The 13,002-nt window shown below is 42.9% G+C and overlaps 1 protein-coding gene across 3 annotated transcripts in view; it reads left to right on the forward strand.

Annotated features, from left to right (window-relative positions):
* slc4a11 (solute carrier family 4 member 11) overlaps nt 1-13,002 on the forward strand; it is a 181,590-nt gene that overhangs the window by 84,777 nt on the left and 83,811 nt on the right. For all 3 annotated transcript variants that reach the window (XM_049596095.1, XM_049596097.1, XM_049596096.1), the window contains exon 3: nt 3,817-3,933. In XM_049596095.1, the coding sequence (XP_049452052.1) occupies nt 3,817-3,933 (117 nt within the window). The remainder of the gene's footprint in view (nt 1-3,816; nt 3,934-13,002) is intronic.

Genomic DNA, 13,002 nt, shown 5'->3' on the forward strand with positions numbered 1-13,002 from the left:
TGGCTTTACAGTCTTACAGGAAGTGAACACCGGCCTCCTCCAAATGTTTAATCACTTTGTATTAAATATCACTACTTCACTTGTATAGAAAACTTCCCAACTTTATAAGTTTAAGTTTTATCCCGTTTTCTGTCTTCAAAGTTTCACTCCATTTACCTAAATTTTGAATTTATCCACCTCGAATCAGAGGAAACTGAACTGTCAGTCACTACTTCCAGATGTTCGACCTGCCAGCAGCGTGACCCACAGATGCTGAGTACACCAAAGCTATATGTTAGAAATGTACAGTTTGGGTTCCCAGCATTTAGAAGCTGCTGGATGCTAACTGTGTTGGTATTAACATACTTGGGATTAATTAGCATGATCACCCATATGAACAATATTTCAGCGACTGCTTGGCTGATTTGGACAGTGTTGGAGTAGTGCTGGGGGTCATTGTTGATGCTGAATCTATTTCTGATATTTTTTAAAATCAAAATGACCAGACATGACTACATCACCACATTTAAACTGATTTCTGATTATTTTTGTGTTAATTTAGAGGTTTTATAAGACGCTGAATCAGTTGGATCAGACAGATAGCAGATGAATTTGAGATAACTGAAATAACTTAAACTTGGTTGTAAATTGTAATACATTATAATTAACACAATTAATTGATTGATGCAGAACATGTACATTTTTATTCACACACCATTACACAGTTACACTCAGGTATTGAAGTTAACAAAGGCAGTTTACATCATTTCACCAGAAACATGTCCCAAATGTGTTTTTGGCCCCTGAGACCAAACAGCTCAGAGTTAGAGGTGCTCGTTATAAAGCTGTGATGACCCAAAGTTCAGGCTGACAGGAAATAATAATGAAACAACAGTGGTAGAAAACATCACGAGGGCTGCACCTGGCTCCTGGTCTGTACGGAGAAACATTTAAGACCAGGAGAAGAATTTGGTGCTGTGTCGTACGCAACTGGACATGCTTTGGTTTCTTGAAGATGTTTCACCTTTCATTCAAGAGTGTGTCTGATGTACATGGTGGCCTCCAGAACCCAAGAATCAGTGTGTTAATTATGACAACTTTTTTACACAAATGTCTAACAGGATAAAATAATGAAGGTCAAAAGGTCAAAGGTCAGCTTGACTGTGACATCATCATGTTTTAACGTCATATCTCAGGAACAGAAGGGGAGACATTTGGTCAGATACTGAATTGGTGACTCTAATCTTGAAACTGTGCTGATTGTATAGATCTTCTGTGTGTGAAGCATCCATGTTTTCACTGACATGGATGGAGACTGTCAGAGACACTGGACTGGTGGGCGGAGTCATACAACCACAGGGTGGACTGGTGGGCGGAGTCATACAACCACGGGGTGGACTGGTGGACGGAGTCACACAACCACAGGGTGGACTGGTGGGCGGAGTCATACAACCATAGGGTGGACTGGTGGGCGGAGTCACACAACCACAGGGTGGACTGGTGGGCGGAGTCACACAACCACAGGGTGGACTGGTGGGCGGAGTCATACAAGAACAGGGTGAACTGGTGGGAGGAGTCATACAACCATAGGGTGGACTGGTGGGTGGAGTCATACAACCACAGGGTGGACTGGTGGGCGGAGTCATACAACCACAGGGTGGACTGGTGGGCGGAGTCATACAACCACAGGGTGGACTGGTGGGCGGAGTCACACAACCACAGGGTGGACTGGTGGGCGGAGTCATACAACCACAGGGTGGACTGGTGGGCGGAGTCACACAACCACAGGGTGGACTGGTGGGCGGAGTCACACAACCACAGGGTGGACTGGTGGGCGGAGTCATACAAGAACAGGGTGAACTGGTGGGAGGAGTCATACAACCAGAGGGTGGACTGGTGGGCGGAGTCATACAACCACAGGGTGGACTGGTGGGCGGAGTCATACAACCACAGGGTGGACTGGTGGGCGGAGTCATACAACCACAGGGTGGACTGGTGGGCGGAGTCATACAACCACAGGGTGGACTGGTGGGCGGAGTCATACAAGAACAGGGTGGACTGGTGGGCGGAGTCATACAAGAACAGGGTGAACTGGTGGGAGGAGTCATACAACCATAGGGTGGACTGGTGGGCGGAGTCATACAACCACAGGGTGGACTGGTGGGAGGAGTCATACAACCATAGGGTGGACTGGTGGGCGGAGTCATACAACCACAGGGTGGACTGGTGGGCGGAGTCATACAACCACAGGGTGGACTGGTGGGCGGAGTCATACAACCACAGGGCGGACTGGTGGGCGGAGTCATACAACCACAGGGCGGGCTGGTGGGAGGAGTCATACGACCACAGGGTGGACTCCATGAACTGACCTACGGCTGCTCAGTAATTACACTTAACTTAACAGACCACATGATCAGTTAAACAACTGACAAAATAAGTGGATTAAGCGATAATGAAATGATTGTAAGTTGCAGTCCCAAATATATAACAGAGAAGATATAATAAATGTGTGAAGCCAGTTTTAATGAGATAATACCTGTTTTTTCTCTCAGCCTCAGTGCACTGAAATCTGAGTACATATTTGAGCGTCACTGTGACAAGCTTCACGTGACACTAAAATAATATTTGCATATCATTATTTTTTAAGCAGCAGATGTTTATTACAGTGTCAGGATGGTTCATCGACCATCAGACAAGCTGTCACAATTTCTTGTTATAATTATGTTGCTGCTAAACTTTTTGTTAAACGCTGTTCTGACTAGATTAAACTTCAGGAGGTCCTGAAATGGTTTTTACTTATATCATCATGTTAATGTGACTTTTCCAACACTGAGGGACTGTTCCTTACTTATCACAGGATGTTGGCAGGAATACCTCAGAAAATGGAAATTCTGTGAGCCTCCCTCCACCATAAATGAGTTATTAGCTTTTTAAAACTTCCTGTGATGTTTGGAAGTTAAAAGTTGAAGATGAAATCCTGGAGTTGATAAAAGCCTCAGTTTTTAACTCTTGTCAGATCGTTTTTTTCTCTCTCTAATGGAAGCGTTTGTTGCACATGATGTGTTCAAGGGCCGTCGTAAGTTGTAAAATCCAACAATAATTTCTATTTTTACAGTTTCTGGTTGTGATAAATGGTGTCATTTTGGCAATGTTGAAAGAATGCATGCTTTCAGGAAGACATGTTTCGCCAAAATTTAGCCACAGTTTAACACAAAATTTGGAGCGCACGTGTTCCTTTAAAATCGTCACAATTTGGAGGGCATGTTTTCTTGAAAACTTGTCTGTAAAAGAAGTACAAAATCCAACCATTTAAATGTGTATGGCCCTCCCCTAAGCCAAAATAAGAAAAACAGGCCCTTCCCAATGCTTAAAAGATTATTTGACATGCCTCCCCCATAACTAATGAACAGTCCCTAATAACGAGTGATTTTTGTATTCAAACAGGACTCATTTTATTTGTCTTGAAGCTCAACATAATTCAGTCTGGTATTTTAATTTTCCACATTCTGGTGTTGTTAGGATCACTGAAGGAATCTGTGAGAAGTAAAATTACAAATGGAAAGGTCTCCCCCAGTAATAAGAAAAATATTCTGCAGTTTGTTAAAATGACTTGTTAACACCAACAACACACTGGGAAAATGCCTTGATGGATGTTGTTCTGTTTATTCAAATAGATGAGCATCATTTCTTTGTGTTGTTCTCTAAAAGCTGAGCTGGTGAAATAATGTGCACTGAGCACCTGCAGAATGTCTGGACTTGTCAGCTACCTGGGCTGAAGATGATAATGAGTGAGTCTGCTGAGGTCCAGGAGGTGACCCTGTGCTGTTGTGTCCCCAGAGCAGCGGGAGGTGGAGCAGGAGGAGGGCAGCGAGGGCCGAGAGGAAGGACAGGACTCGCCGATCGCCTGCGGAGATGACATCCACCTCTATGACAACCAGATCAGCCCCGGGCCAGGTCAGTACACAGAGAGGGGAGATGAAGAGTGAGGAAGATGAAGAGTGTGGTGGGTTCTCTAGAAAACTACAGGCCTCACCGCAACATGTAAAGAGAGTCACATGACACACAACTAGGGATGGGTACCGAGTTCGGTACTTTTATTGGTACCGACCGAATTCGGCCGGTAATCCCAAATATCGATTCACGTAAAATCAAACAGTACCACATTTCGGTACCTGAACGCATCCTTGGGACTTTGAGAGTGGAGGAGTGACGTTTTCGCTGCCTATCGTGAACGCAGCATTGTACGCACGAGAGCATGATCACGTTACTATCAACAATGCAGCATGGCTGAGAGAAAGAGGCCGAAGGTGTGGCTCCATATCTCAAAGTCTGATGCAGACTATGCGCGCTGCAATATTTGCGACGCAAAATGCAAGGCCAGCTACGGAAATACCTCAAACCTGAGGAAGCACCTGGTTAAGCACAAGGTGTTTTTAAAGGCTGACGACTGCACAGTATTTGATAGCCTGAAAGTTAAGGCTACTTCTCCCGGCGTTAGCACACATACAGCTAGCGTCTCGTCGTCATCTGCAGCCAGCATCAGGGCAGAAGAAGTGGGATTAACGTTCAGTGATGACGACGGTGATTAAGCGCGGCATCATCGGTTCCAGGTAATTAATAAGCTTAGTGTTTAAGATGATTGGGTTTTGTTCTGGTCATTCTAACGTTACCTTCGCATTTTAACTTGCCTTAGTTATCATTATCAGCTCGTTTCCTCGTATTCTCTAACTTTAACGTTACACTCCCCACACACATTTTTCCCAGAGGGGAAAGTGGAGGAATAGGAGGTAGTAGGAGTGGGTTTATTTTGTGCAATAAAAAGAACTGCTGCATAGTCAATTATATAGGCTACCTTTTGATATTATGTTACAAACAGTGTTAGATGTTGTTTTATCCTGTTTGATATTGAGAAAAAAATCTAAATGAAATATCCTTTATTACCACACATACATGCAAAAAACAGTACCGGAAACAGGTACCGTTGCGTACCGGTACCGATTCCCAGGTACCGAGTATCGACACCGTATCGGTTCAAATGTGAAAGGTACCCATCGCTACACACAGCTGAGAAATTCTGCGCTCAAGGCTGGATTGTTAGTTATTAGCATCGTTCCAAATGTCAGAGCAATTTTTGAATCATGTTTTTAAGCGTCCACGCTGGTGATCGCTGAGGACGGAGGTGTTATGTTATCAGGTCCGTCCCATTCTAGTGAACATGATACTTGAGCGACACCTGGAGGGAATTCCCCCAACAATTTTGGCACAAACATCCACTTGGTAGCTAAAGGTCAAGGATCAAGATTTGGCACAAAGGTTCCCTTGAACGAAATGATGAACTGATTGGAATTTTGTGGCCATAAGTCAAAGGTCAAGGTCACTGTGACCTCATAAACATGTTTTTGGCCATAACTGACGAATTCATACATTAATTAAACAATGAACTGAGTAGATTTTGGTCATCATAGGTCAAGGTCACTGTGACTTTGTCTTGCAAATTAGGTCTGAAGAATAATTTAAGATTTTTTTTTTTTATTTTTATTTTTTTTAATGTTTGCAATATTTACCTGGACTCAACGATAAACTGATTAGATTTCAGCTGTTTGAGGTCAAGGTCACTGTGATATCGAGACCGTGTCATTCTTGTGAATGCAATAACTCAGGAACACCCTGAGGGAAACTCTTCAAATTTGGCACAAACAACCACTTTGCCTCAAGAATGAACTGTTTAGAATTTGGTTGTTAAAGAAGGTAAACGTCATGTTTTTGACCATAACTCAATAATTCATGATCTCTGATAGCTGTGGCTGGAGACGTTGTGTTTATGGGTTGTCCATCTGTCTGTCCTATTCTCACGAATGCTATATCTCAATAAAGCCTTGAAGAAATTTCCTCAAATTTGGCACAAACATCCACTATGAGTCAAGGATGAACTGATTAGACTTTGGTGGTCAAAGGTCACTGTGTCCTTGCGTCTGTCCCATCTTGTGAAAGTGACGTTGGAAGAAGGCCTTGATGGGAATTTCTAAAATTTGGCTCAAACGTCCACTTCTACTGAATGAACTGATTAGATATATTTTGTGGTCCAATGTCAGTGTGACCTCACAAAACATGTTTTTTGCCATAACTTAAGAATTCACACACTAGTTAGGACAAAACTTGACTCAAATGTCTAAAATAATGAAGTGGTGACGTTTTGTATCCCAAAGGTCAAAGGTCGACTTCACTGTGACATCATCATGTTCTGCTAAAACTCTTTTTTGATTGTATAGATCTTCCGTGTGTGAAGCATCCATGTTTTCATCCATGTGGCGGCATACAGTCAGTAAGGTGGTGATTCTGTTTAGTTTTGAGCGTCGTTCAAAACGTCAGTGAGGTTTTCTCACTCCTGAAACAGAACCTAGAAGTTCCAGTTTCACTTCAGCTCTTTACACAGAAATCCTTCACGTAACATAGTCAGTATCCTGCTGTGCATGTGAAGCTATCTCACTGCGACCTTTGACTTCTGCATCTAAGTGGTGATGTCACCATCAGCTCGCTCATGTATTTTAAAAAGCTGAAAGCTTGTCTGGCTGCCTCTCTGAATATTCCTCATCCAGTCAATAATCTGTTACAACTCTTCTGCTGTTCAGCTGTGTGATCGATATCACCCACTCAGGTTTTTTTTTTTTTTTTATTTTGCTCTTTGCACTTCAGCCATTTTGGAGATGTTTTATATTGTAACATGAGACACATTCTTCAAAGGCAGCGTGTGTCTGCCGTCATCACGGGGCAGATCCTCGAGGCATCATTCAAGAAGACAGCCGAAGAGAAATCCTCCAAAAAGAACTTTAGACTCATTTCTGAGTCCACCAGGGCCTGATGGCAGGTGTTGACTTGACAGACAGCTCCTCAGCTGCAGGTGCAGATGATTTTGACCCCATCACCAGAAAGCCCACGAGTCAACAGGTTACCGTTGTCACGGCAACAGTCAAAGGTGCACCACAGGGATAGGAGGGAGGACAGAGAGATGCCCGTTCCTTTTGAATGTGACAGGTGACCATGTCACTCAGGCTGATTCTCCATACATAGTAACACTTAAGGCATCTGACAAGAGAGCTGCAGCGGTGCACGCTGGGAACAAGTTCGAGGAAGAAAACAACAGCGAGAACGCTGTGTCTCAAGTTGGACAGGTGCGATGGATGTCAGGTCTAAAATCAGAGCATGAAATATTAGAGTGGCACGATGTTAACTGTCAGAACAGGACGGATCACATAGTCGATGCTCACTGACAGAAATGTTAACAGATGGTGTTTGAACCTTTGGGACACGACGATACTATAAGACCAAAAATATAAGAACGTCCAACCTCTGAAATGAAATCAGTCGTCCATCAGCATCATTTTCCTTCAGCCAGGTTTGAGGGTTTCCAGCTTGTTCTCTCCCCCAACTCGTCAAATACTGCGGCTTTGTCAGTGGGCCATGGCTGCAGACACTGACGCACAACAGCAGCCGTAAGATTTAATTTTCATGTTTTTAATTTTCTCTTTTTACTAATTTCTTGGGTCATTTTCTCTTTTTTGCTCACTGCCTTCTTCCTATGTTTGTAACAGAAATCAAGCCGATTTGCTGGTTTCAAAGGGTTAATGACAATGTAGTGTGCTGGTATGTGCAGCGTGTCACATTACATGATGTTATATTGCATTAGCAACAATCATACTTATTTTACGCCAAACCATGATGTGCCTGAACTTAAGGAAGTAAACTTAATACAGTTTTTTATCTACATTGTCAGTTTATTTTGAAAAAGACTTTCTGCATCTGATGAGCAGAATCTGTACATTTCCTGTGAAATTGGAAGTTTATTTTGAAAAGACACAATGCATGTAACATGCATAAACTGACATGGCGTCCCAGAATGTCAACAGACGCATGCAGGATATCTAACGTGTCACATGTAGACGTCAAAATCAGCAGTCAGCAGCAATATTATGTGACGAGTTGGGAGTGATGTCGGCTTGGCAACACAGTTCGGGGTTCATTTCACCTCCTGTGAGTTTCTTTTGTCTTGTTTGTGCAGGTTTATGGGCCCCTGAAGTCGTGCAGTCCTTTTGTGAATTCGCCTCTGACTCAGTGGGACAAAATGCAATCCTGAAAAAAAACAAGGAACCCCATCACAGAGATGCAAAAATGCCCCAAATAACATAATAGAGCCAGAAATATGAAGAGGTATGGCCAAATCTCAGACGGTAGATAAATGAAATCATGTCATTGTATATAAGAGCCATATCACTCAGCCACTGATTCACACCGCTGGCTTCAGTCAGAGCTGAACCTCTAATCCTGGCAGTGTTTGTGCTGCACTCCTCTCCCTCTATACAGCTCTATTGTGTTGTATTCTCACTGCTGTCATCAGGCAACATTCTCACCTGCAGGTGCAGAGTGTTTGTCATGCCCAGCAGTGTGTGTTCCCAGATTTTCGGTGCATTATTCACTGACAGCTCAGCTGAATGTTGATTAGTGTGTTGGCTTTTAATTCCTGCCCGCCCCAAGTCTAGTTGTCACATAGGTTTGACCCCAGTGTCATTAGCTGTTTGCGTGCGTGTTCCTGCTTTTAATTTATGTCACAGATTATGATGTTATTTTATTATTCCACATCAGCAAGCCACTGTGGAATATGTCCACCATATCAAATCAATGTAAGACTCCGAACAGGACTTTCAATCACATCCTGTCTGGCTAAATAAGCAGTGGTGTGGAAAAGCAAATAGCTGAGTGATTACATCAGACCCAGAGACAGCAGCTCCTACCTAAATCTAATTTCAAAAACATCTGTCTGTTGTAATTAGTTCATTTCTCTGCCTATGTTGAACTGTGGCTTCTTTCATGAGAAAACGTAGTCATGCCTCAGATGCTTTTATAATTCTGGTCTCGTGCCAGCCTCCTTTCTGGGACACGATTCAATCTTGACCTTTATGATATTTATGCCTGTTGGATATTTAACTGCACCAAACATACATTTTATAATAGCTTCCAACATTTAAGTCTTTTAAAGAGCATTTTTTAAATTTAATGTCCCACGTATGAGCTCAGTAGTCTTGTGTTTTTTACCACAGTACAAACATCATCCAGAAGATTTATTTTTCAGAGACTGAATTATTCTTCCTTGTGTCCTCATCTGTCACGATTCATTTTTATTACTCATCATGTTTTCTATTTTCTAATTCTTTGAATCATCAAACTTGTGCACAAAAACAAAAGCAAGCTCCAACTTAGAAATAAGACAAATGGAGGTTATGAATTTGTCTCTCAGAAGCAGCAGAACACAGAAGATGAGCTGAGGTCAATCAGCGCTGTGAGAGTAAAGGACAAATTGTGACAGCTTCAATAAGAAGAGACGTACTATGTGATTTGTACAGTAAATGATCCATTCACAGTAAAACACTCTGGAACAACCATTTGCAGCGTACCGTGCATTTCTGGGTTCATTTTGTTTTTCAGTGCAGCTGAAATGTTCAATAGGACAAACAAATCTCTCTGAAAGTGCTGAATGTCAAGGTTTGGTGGCAGAAAAAAAAAAATCTCTCTGGACCAAAAATGTTTCTTGTTCTGACTTTGAACAGTAATCCAAGAGGAAATCTGTTGTGAACAGGAGAATATATCAGTTTTTCTCCAACAACAGCTCCATGAATAAAGACATGAAGCCTCAGCTGACTGTGTTTTGCTTTTTGTGTAAAGGTCCTGACACTGCTGTGAATTGTGCTTTCTTTAACTACATGTAACACTCACTGCTGTAAAATGGTCTGTCAGGTTCTACGCTTGTGATCAAAATGCATCAAAGGAAGTGCCTCAGAGCACTTACTGAAGTTCACGCACAGCACGCGAGGCAGACACATCTGCTGAAGTTCATTCCAACCCAGACGCCAGAAAGAAATGTTGGCATTGTGTGTCTCTGCAAACCAAGGACACGTTACATGTGTATGTTGTTATGTAGCATATATGTTGATGATGATGTTTCTAACAACGCTGTGGTTAATGTAGTTATTTCAGGCACAAAATCACTTGGTTATAGTTAGAAAAAGATCATGTTTTGGCTCAAAACACTGATGTTTGAGAGCACAAAAGCTGCAAAAAAGGGGGCAAAAGGTCACAAACAAACACCCATCTTAAACAGCACAAAAGTCACGAGAAAAGCGGCGACAAGTCGCTTAATTAACACCCACATTTTGCAGCACACAAGCCCCTGGAAACAAAACAGTGGACAGGTTGCTAAAAAACACCCATGTTCCGTGGTACAAAAACGGCTGGAAAAGTGGAGACTTGCCATTATAAACTCCAGCAAAAGCTGCTGGAAAAGTGATGGTGAGTTGCTTGCCAAGAAACACCTATGTTTGATGGCACAAAGCAACGATGGGTCGCTAAAAAGCACCCACATTGTAGTACAAAAGCCCCTGGGAAAAAACAGTGGACAGGTTGCTAAAAACACCCATGTTCCGTGGTACAAAAACGGCTGGAAAAGTGGTGACCCGTCAGTATAAACTCCAACAAAAGCCGCTGGAAAAGTGCTCGCGAGTTGCCAGAAAACACCCATGTTGGATGGCCCAAAAGCTGCTGGAAAAGTGATGGTGAGTTGCTCGAGACACTCACGTTCAACAGCACAAAAGCCGCCGGAAATGTGGATATGGGTCGCCAAGAAACACCCATGTTTGATGGCACAAAGCAGCGACGGGTAGCTAAAAAGCGCCCACATTCAACAGCACAAAGCCGCTGTAAACGTGGCTCCTAGTTGCTAACAACACAAGTTGTGTGTCGGCCTTGAACAGCGGTCTGCAGCTTGGCAGACATGCTTAGGTCACACACCATCCACTATTCAATATTCATCCAATATTGTATGAATTCCCTGTAGTTACTTTTCATCTATGGCTGTCATTGGGTCAAAATTAAATCTTCCGTTATTTAGATGTATGACCACATGCATAACTAAAGAACATTCCCATCATCCTCAGCTGTAGTTTGTGTTTGGGTTCAGTTACTAGTTAGCAGATGTTTGCATGCTGGGACTCTTCTCAGATCGACTCTTTGTCTTGGTATCTAATTCACTGTGTCATTTTTCTCATATCTGCGTGATCTGTTTTTGGTCATTGATAGATTCCTACTTAAAGTATCTGCGTAAAGTTCACCACCCTGGTGTGACGGCCGAACACTGTCTAATATATCCTGCTCAGTTTTGGGGCGTGAGTGGCGTCAGGCAAAGATCAAACTAAGTGATTGATGGCAGCGACTGGAGTGAGTGTTAAAGATTAGAAATTGAAGAGCTTACTGGAAACATTGTCGGCTGGTAGTACAAGGATGTTGTTTGTTATCTCTGGGTGTTTTTCATCGTTGTGACATGATCTTCGTCTTATCCATTCTTCTCACTTCAGAGAACTTTGTCATAAAGCTGTCAAACTCTCTCCATAAATAGAATTGATTTGATGATTATACATCTGCCAGCGCCGGGCTCGGTTCCATTTCACTTCAATCAATTTGGCTGAAAACTGAAGTGGAAAAGTCACGAGGAAGGACAGACAGACAGGCAGACAGACAGACAGACAGACAGACAGACAGACAGACAGACACACAGACAGACAGACAGGCATCTCTCACACTGGAAAATTGAGGATTCAGGCTTTGACCAAGGTCATTACTTGACCTTGGTCAAAGCCTGTGTGGGCTGTTTCCTGACTGTAGTGTAAACTGAGTGTGGAGAACTGAACAGGAGCATAAAGGCACAAATGTCCCTTTGATGAATTTTTATTTCATCATTTATTATTGAAGCTTTTCATAATTCAAGGTCACAAAATCTGTGAAGTTAATGAAATAAAGAAGTCCGGGCAAAGAGTTTGAGACAATTCTGTATTCGTCTGATCCTCAAGGTTTGTACGTCCAATGAGGAATCCAGTGTTTCCCCTACAATTTTACGAGCCTGATGGGTCGCCAGGCCAACGGGAACTCCTGTCAGGCTGATGTGTGTTTTTAATAACTGGTCCATTTTTGAATATCCGCCCATACCCATTCAGCTCAGGACCAGAACCAACCCATTACCTGTCATTGTCGAAGTCAAAGTCGTACCCACCCGCACCTGTCCCATGACCTGACACACACCCATGATTAAACACACACAGGCTTTGTATTGACACGCTAACGTGCTGACTTGTTCAGCATTTTTGTTTTTAGCAGAGCTATTGTTGATGCTCCATTGTTCACTATGACGTTTGCTGGACATGATACATGTCGGCCCAAACCATTCTCTTTCCGACGTCGTCAAAAGCCACCACTGGGTTGATGAGTTTTAGTTCAGACACCGACAAAAGACAGACACCCTTTTGCAGCAATGACGCAAAAAAGAACAGGGTTTGGCTTTACATTCAAACGGGAAATGAATGGCCGCCCACATATCATGCCGTCATGAAAGAACAGCTTTTTTTGTCGGTGTCTGTCGCTGGAAGTCACTGACCAAGCACCGTTAATGGACGACTGTGGAGTGAGACCGGGTTGTTCCTGTATGAGTGTTGAGCCAAACTCTGCTGTGTTTTTTTAAACCCAACCATCTGCTTTTGTTGCACAGTGGAATAAACATAAATACGAGGTGTTTTCCCAAAGTTATAAGTTTATTGTGGTGTGGTGGTTGGTTAACTCCGGTGTGTTGAATGTGGAGTGAGCACTGTACAGCCTTTTAAATGTTACATCACTTGTTTTCAATCAGTATTATAACCAGTAATAATTTCGGAGGCAGTTTGAGTAGTGATTCGCACTGTTGCCTCACAGCAGGAAGGTTCCCGGATCGAACCTGTGGGCCGTCTGGGGCCCTTCTGTGCGCAGTTTGCATATCCTTCCTGTGTCAGTGTGGGTTTTCTTCAGCTTCCTCCCACAGTCTAAAAACACACGAGTTAGGTTAATTGGAGACTTTAAATTCGACCCTGTGTGCTCACATTCATTTACACACTCGTTGCTTTAATGAAATCTCCTCTCGACTGCTGTTCTCCACCACTGTTTTGGGAGAAGGAA

The sequence above is a fragment of the Epinephelus fuscoguttatus genome, linkage group LG14 (genome assembly GCF_011397635.1).
Source record: "Epinephelus fuscoguttatus linkage group LG14, E.fuscoguttatus.final_Chr_v1".
NCBI classification, from domain to species: domain Eukaryota; kingdom Metazoa; phylum Chordata; class Actinopteri; order Perciformes; family Serranidae; genus Epinephelus; species Epinephelus fuscoguttatus.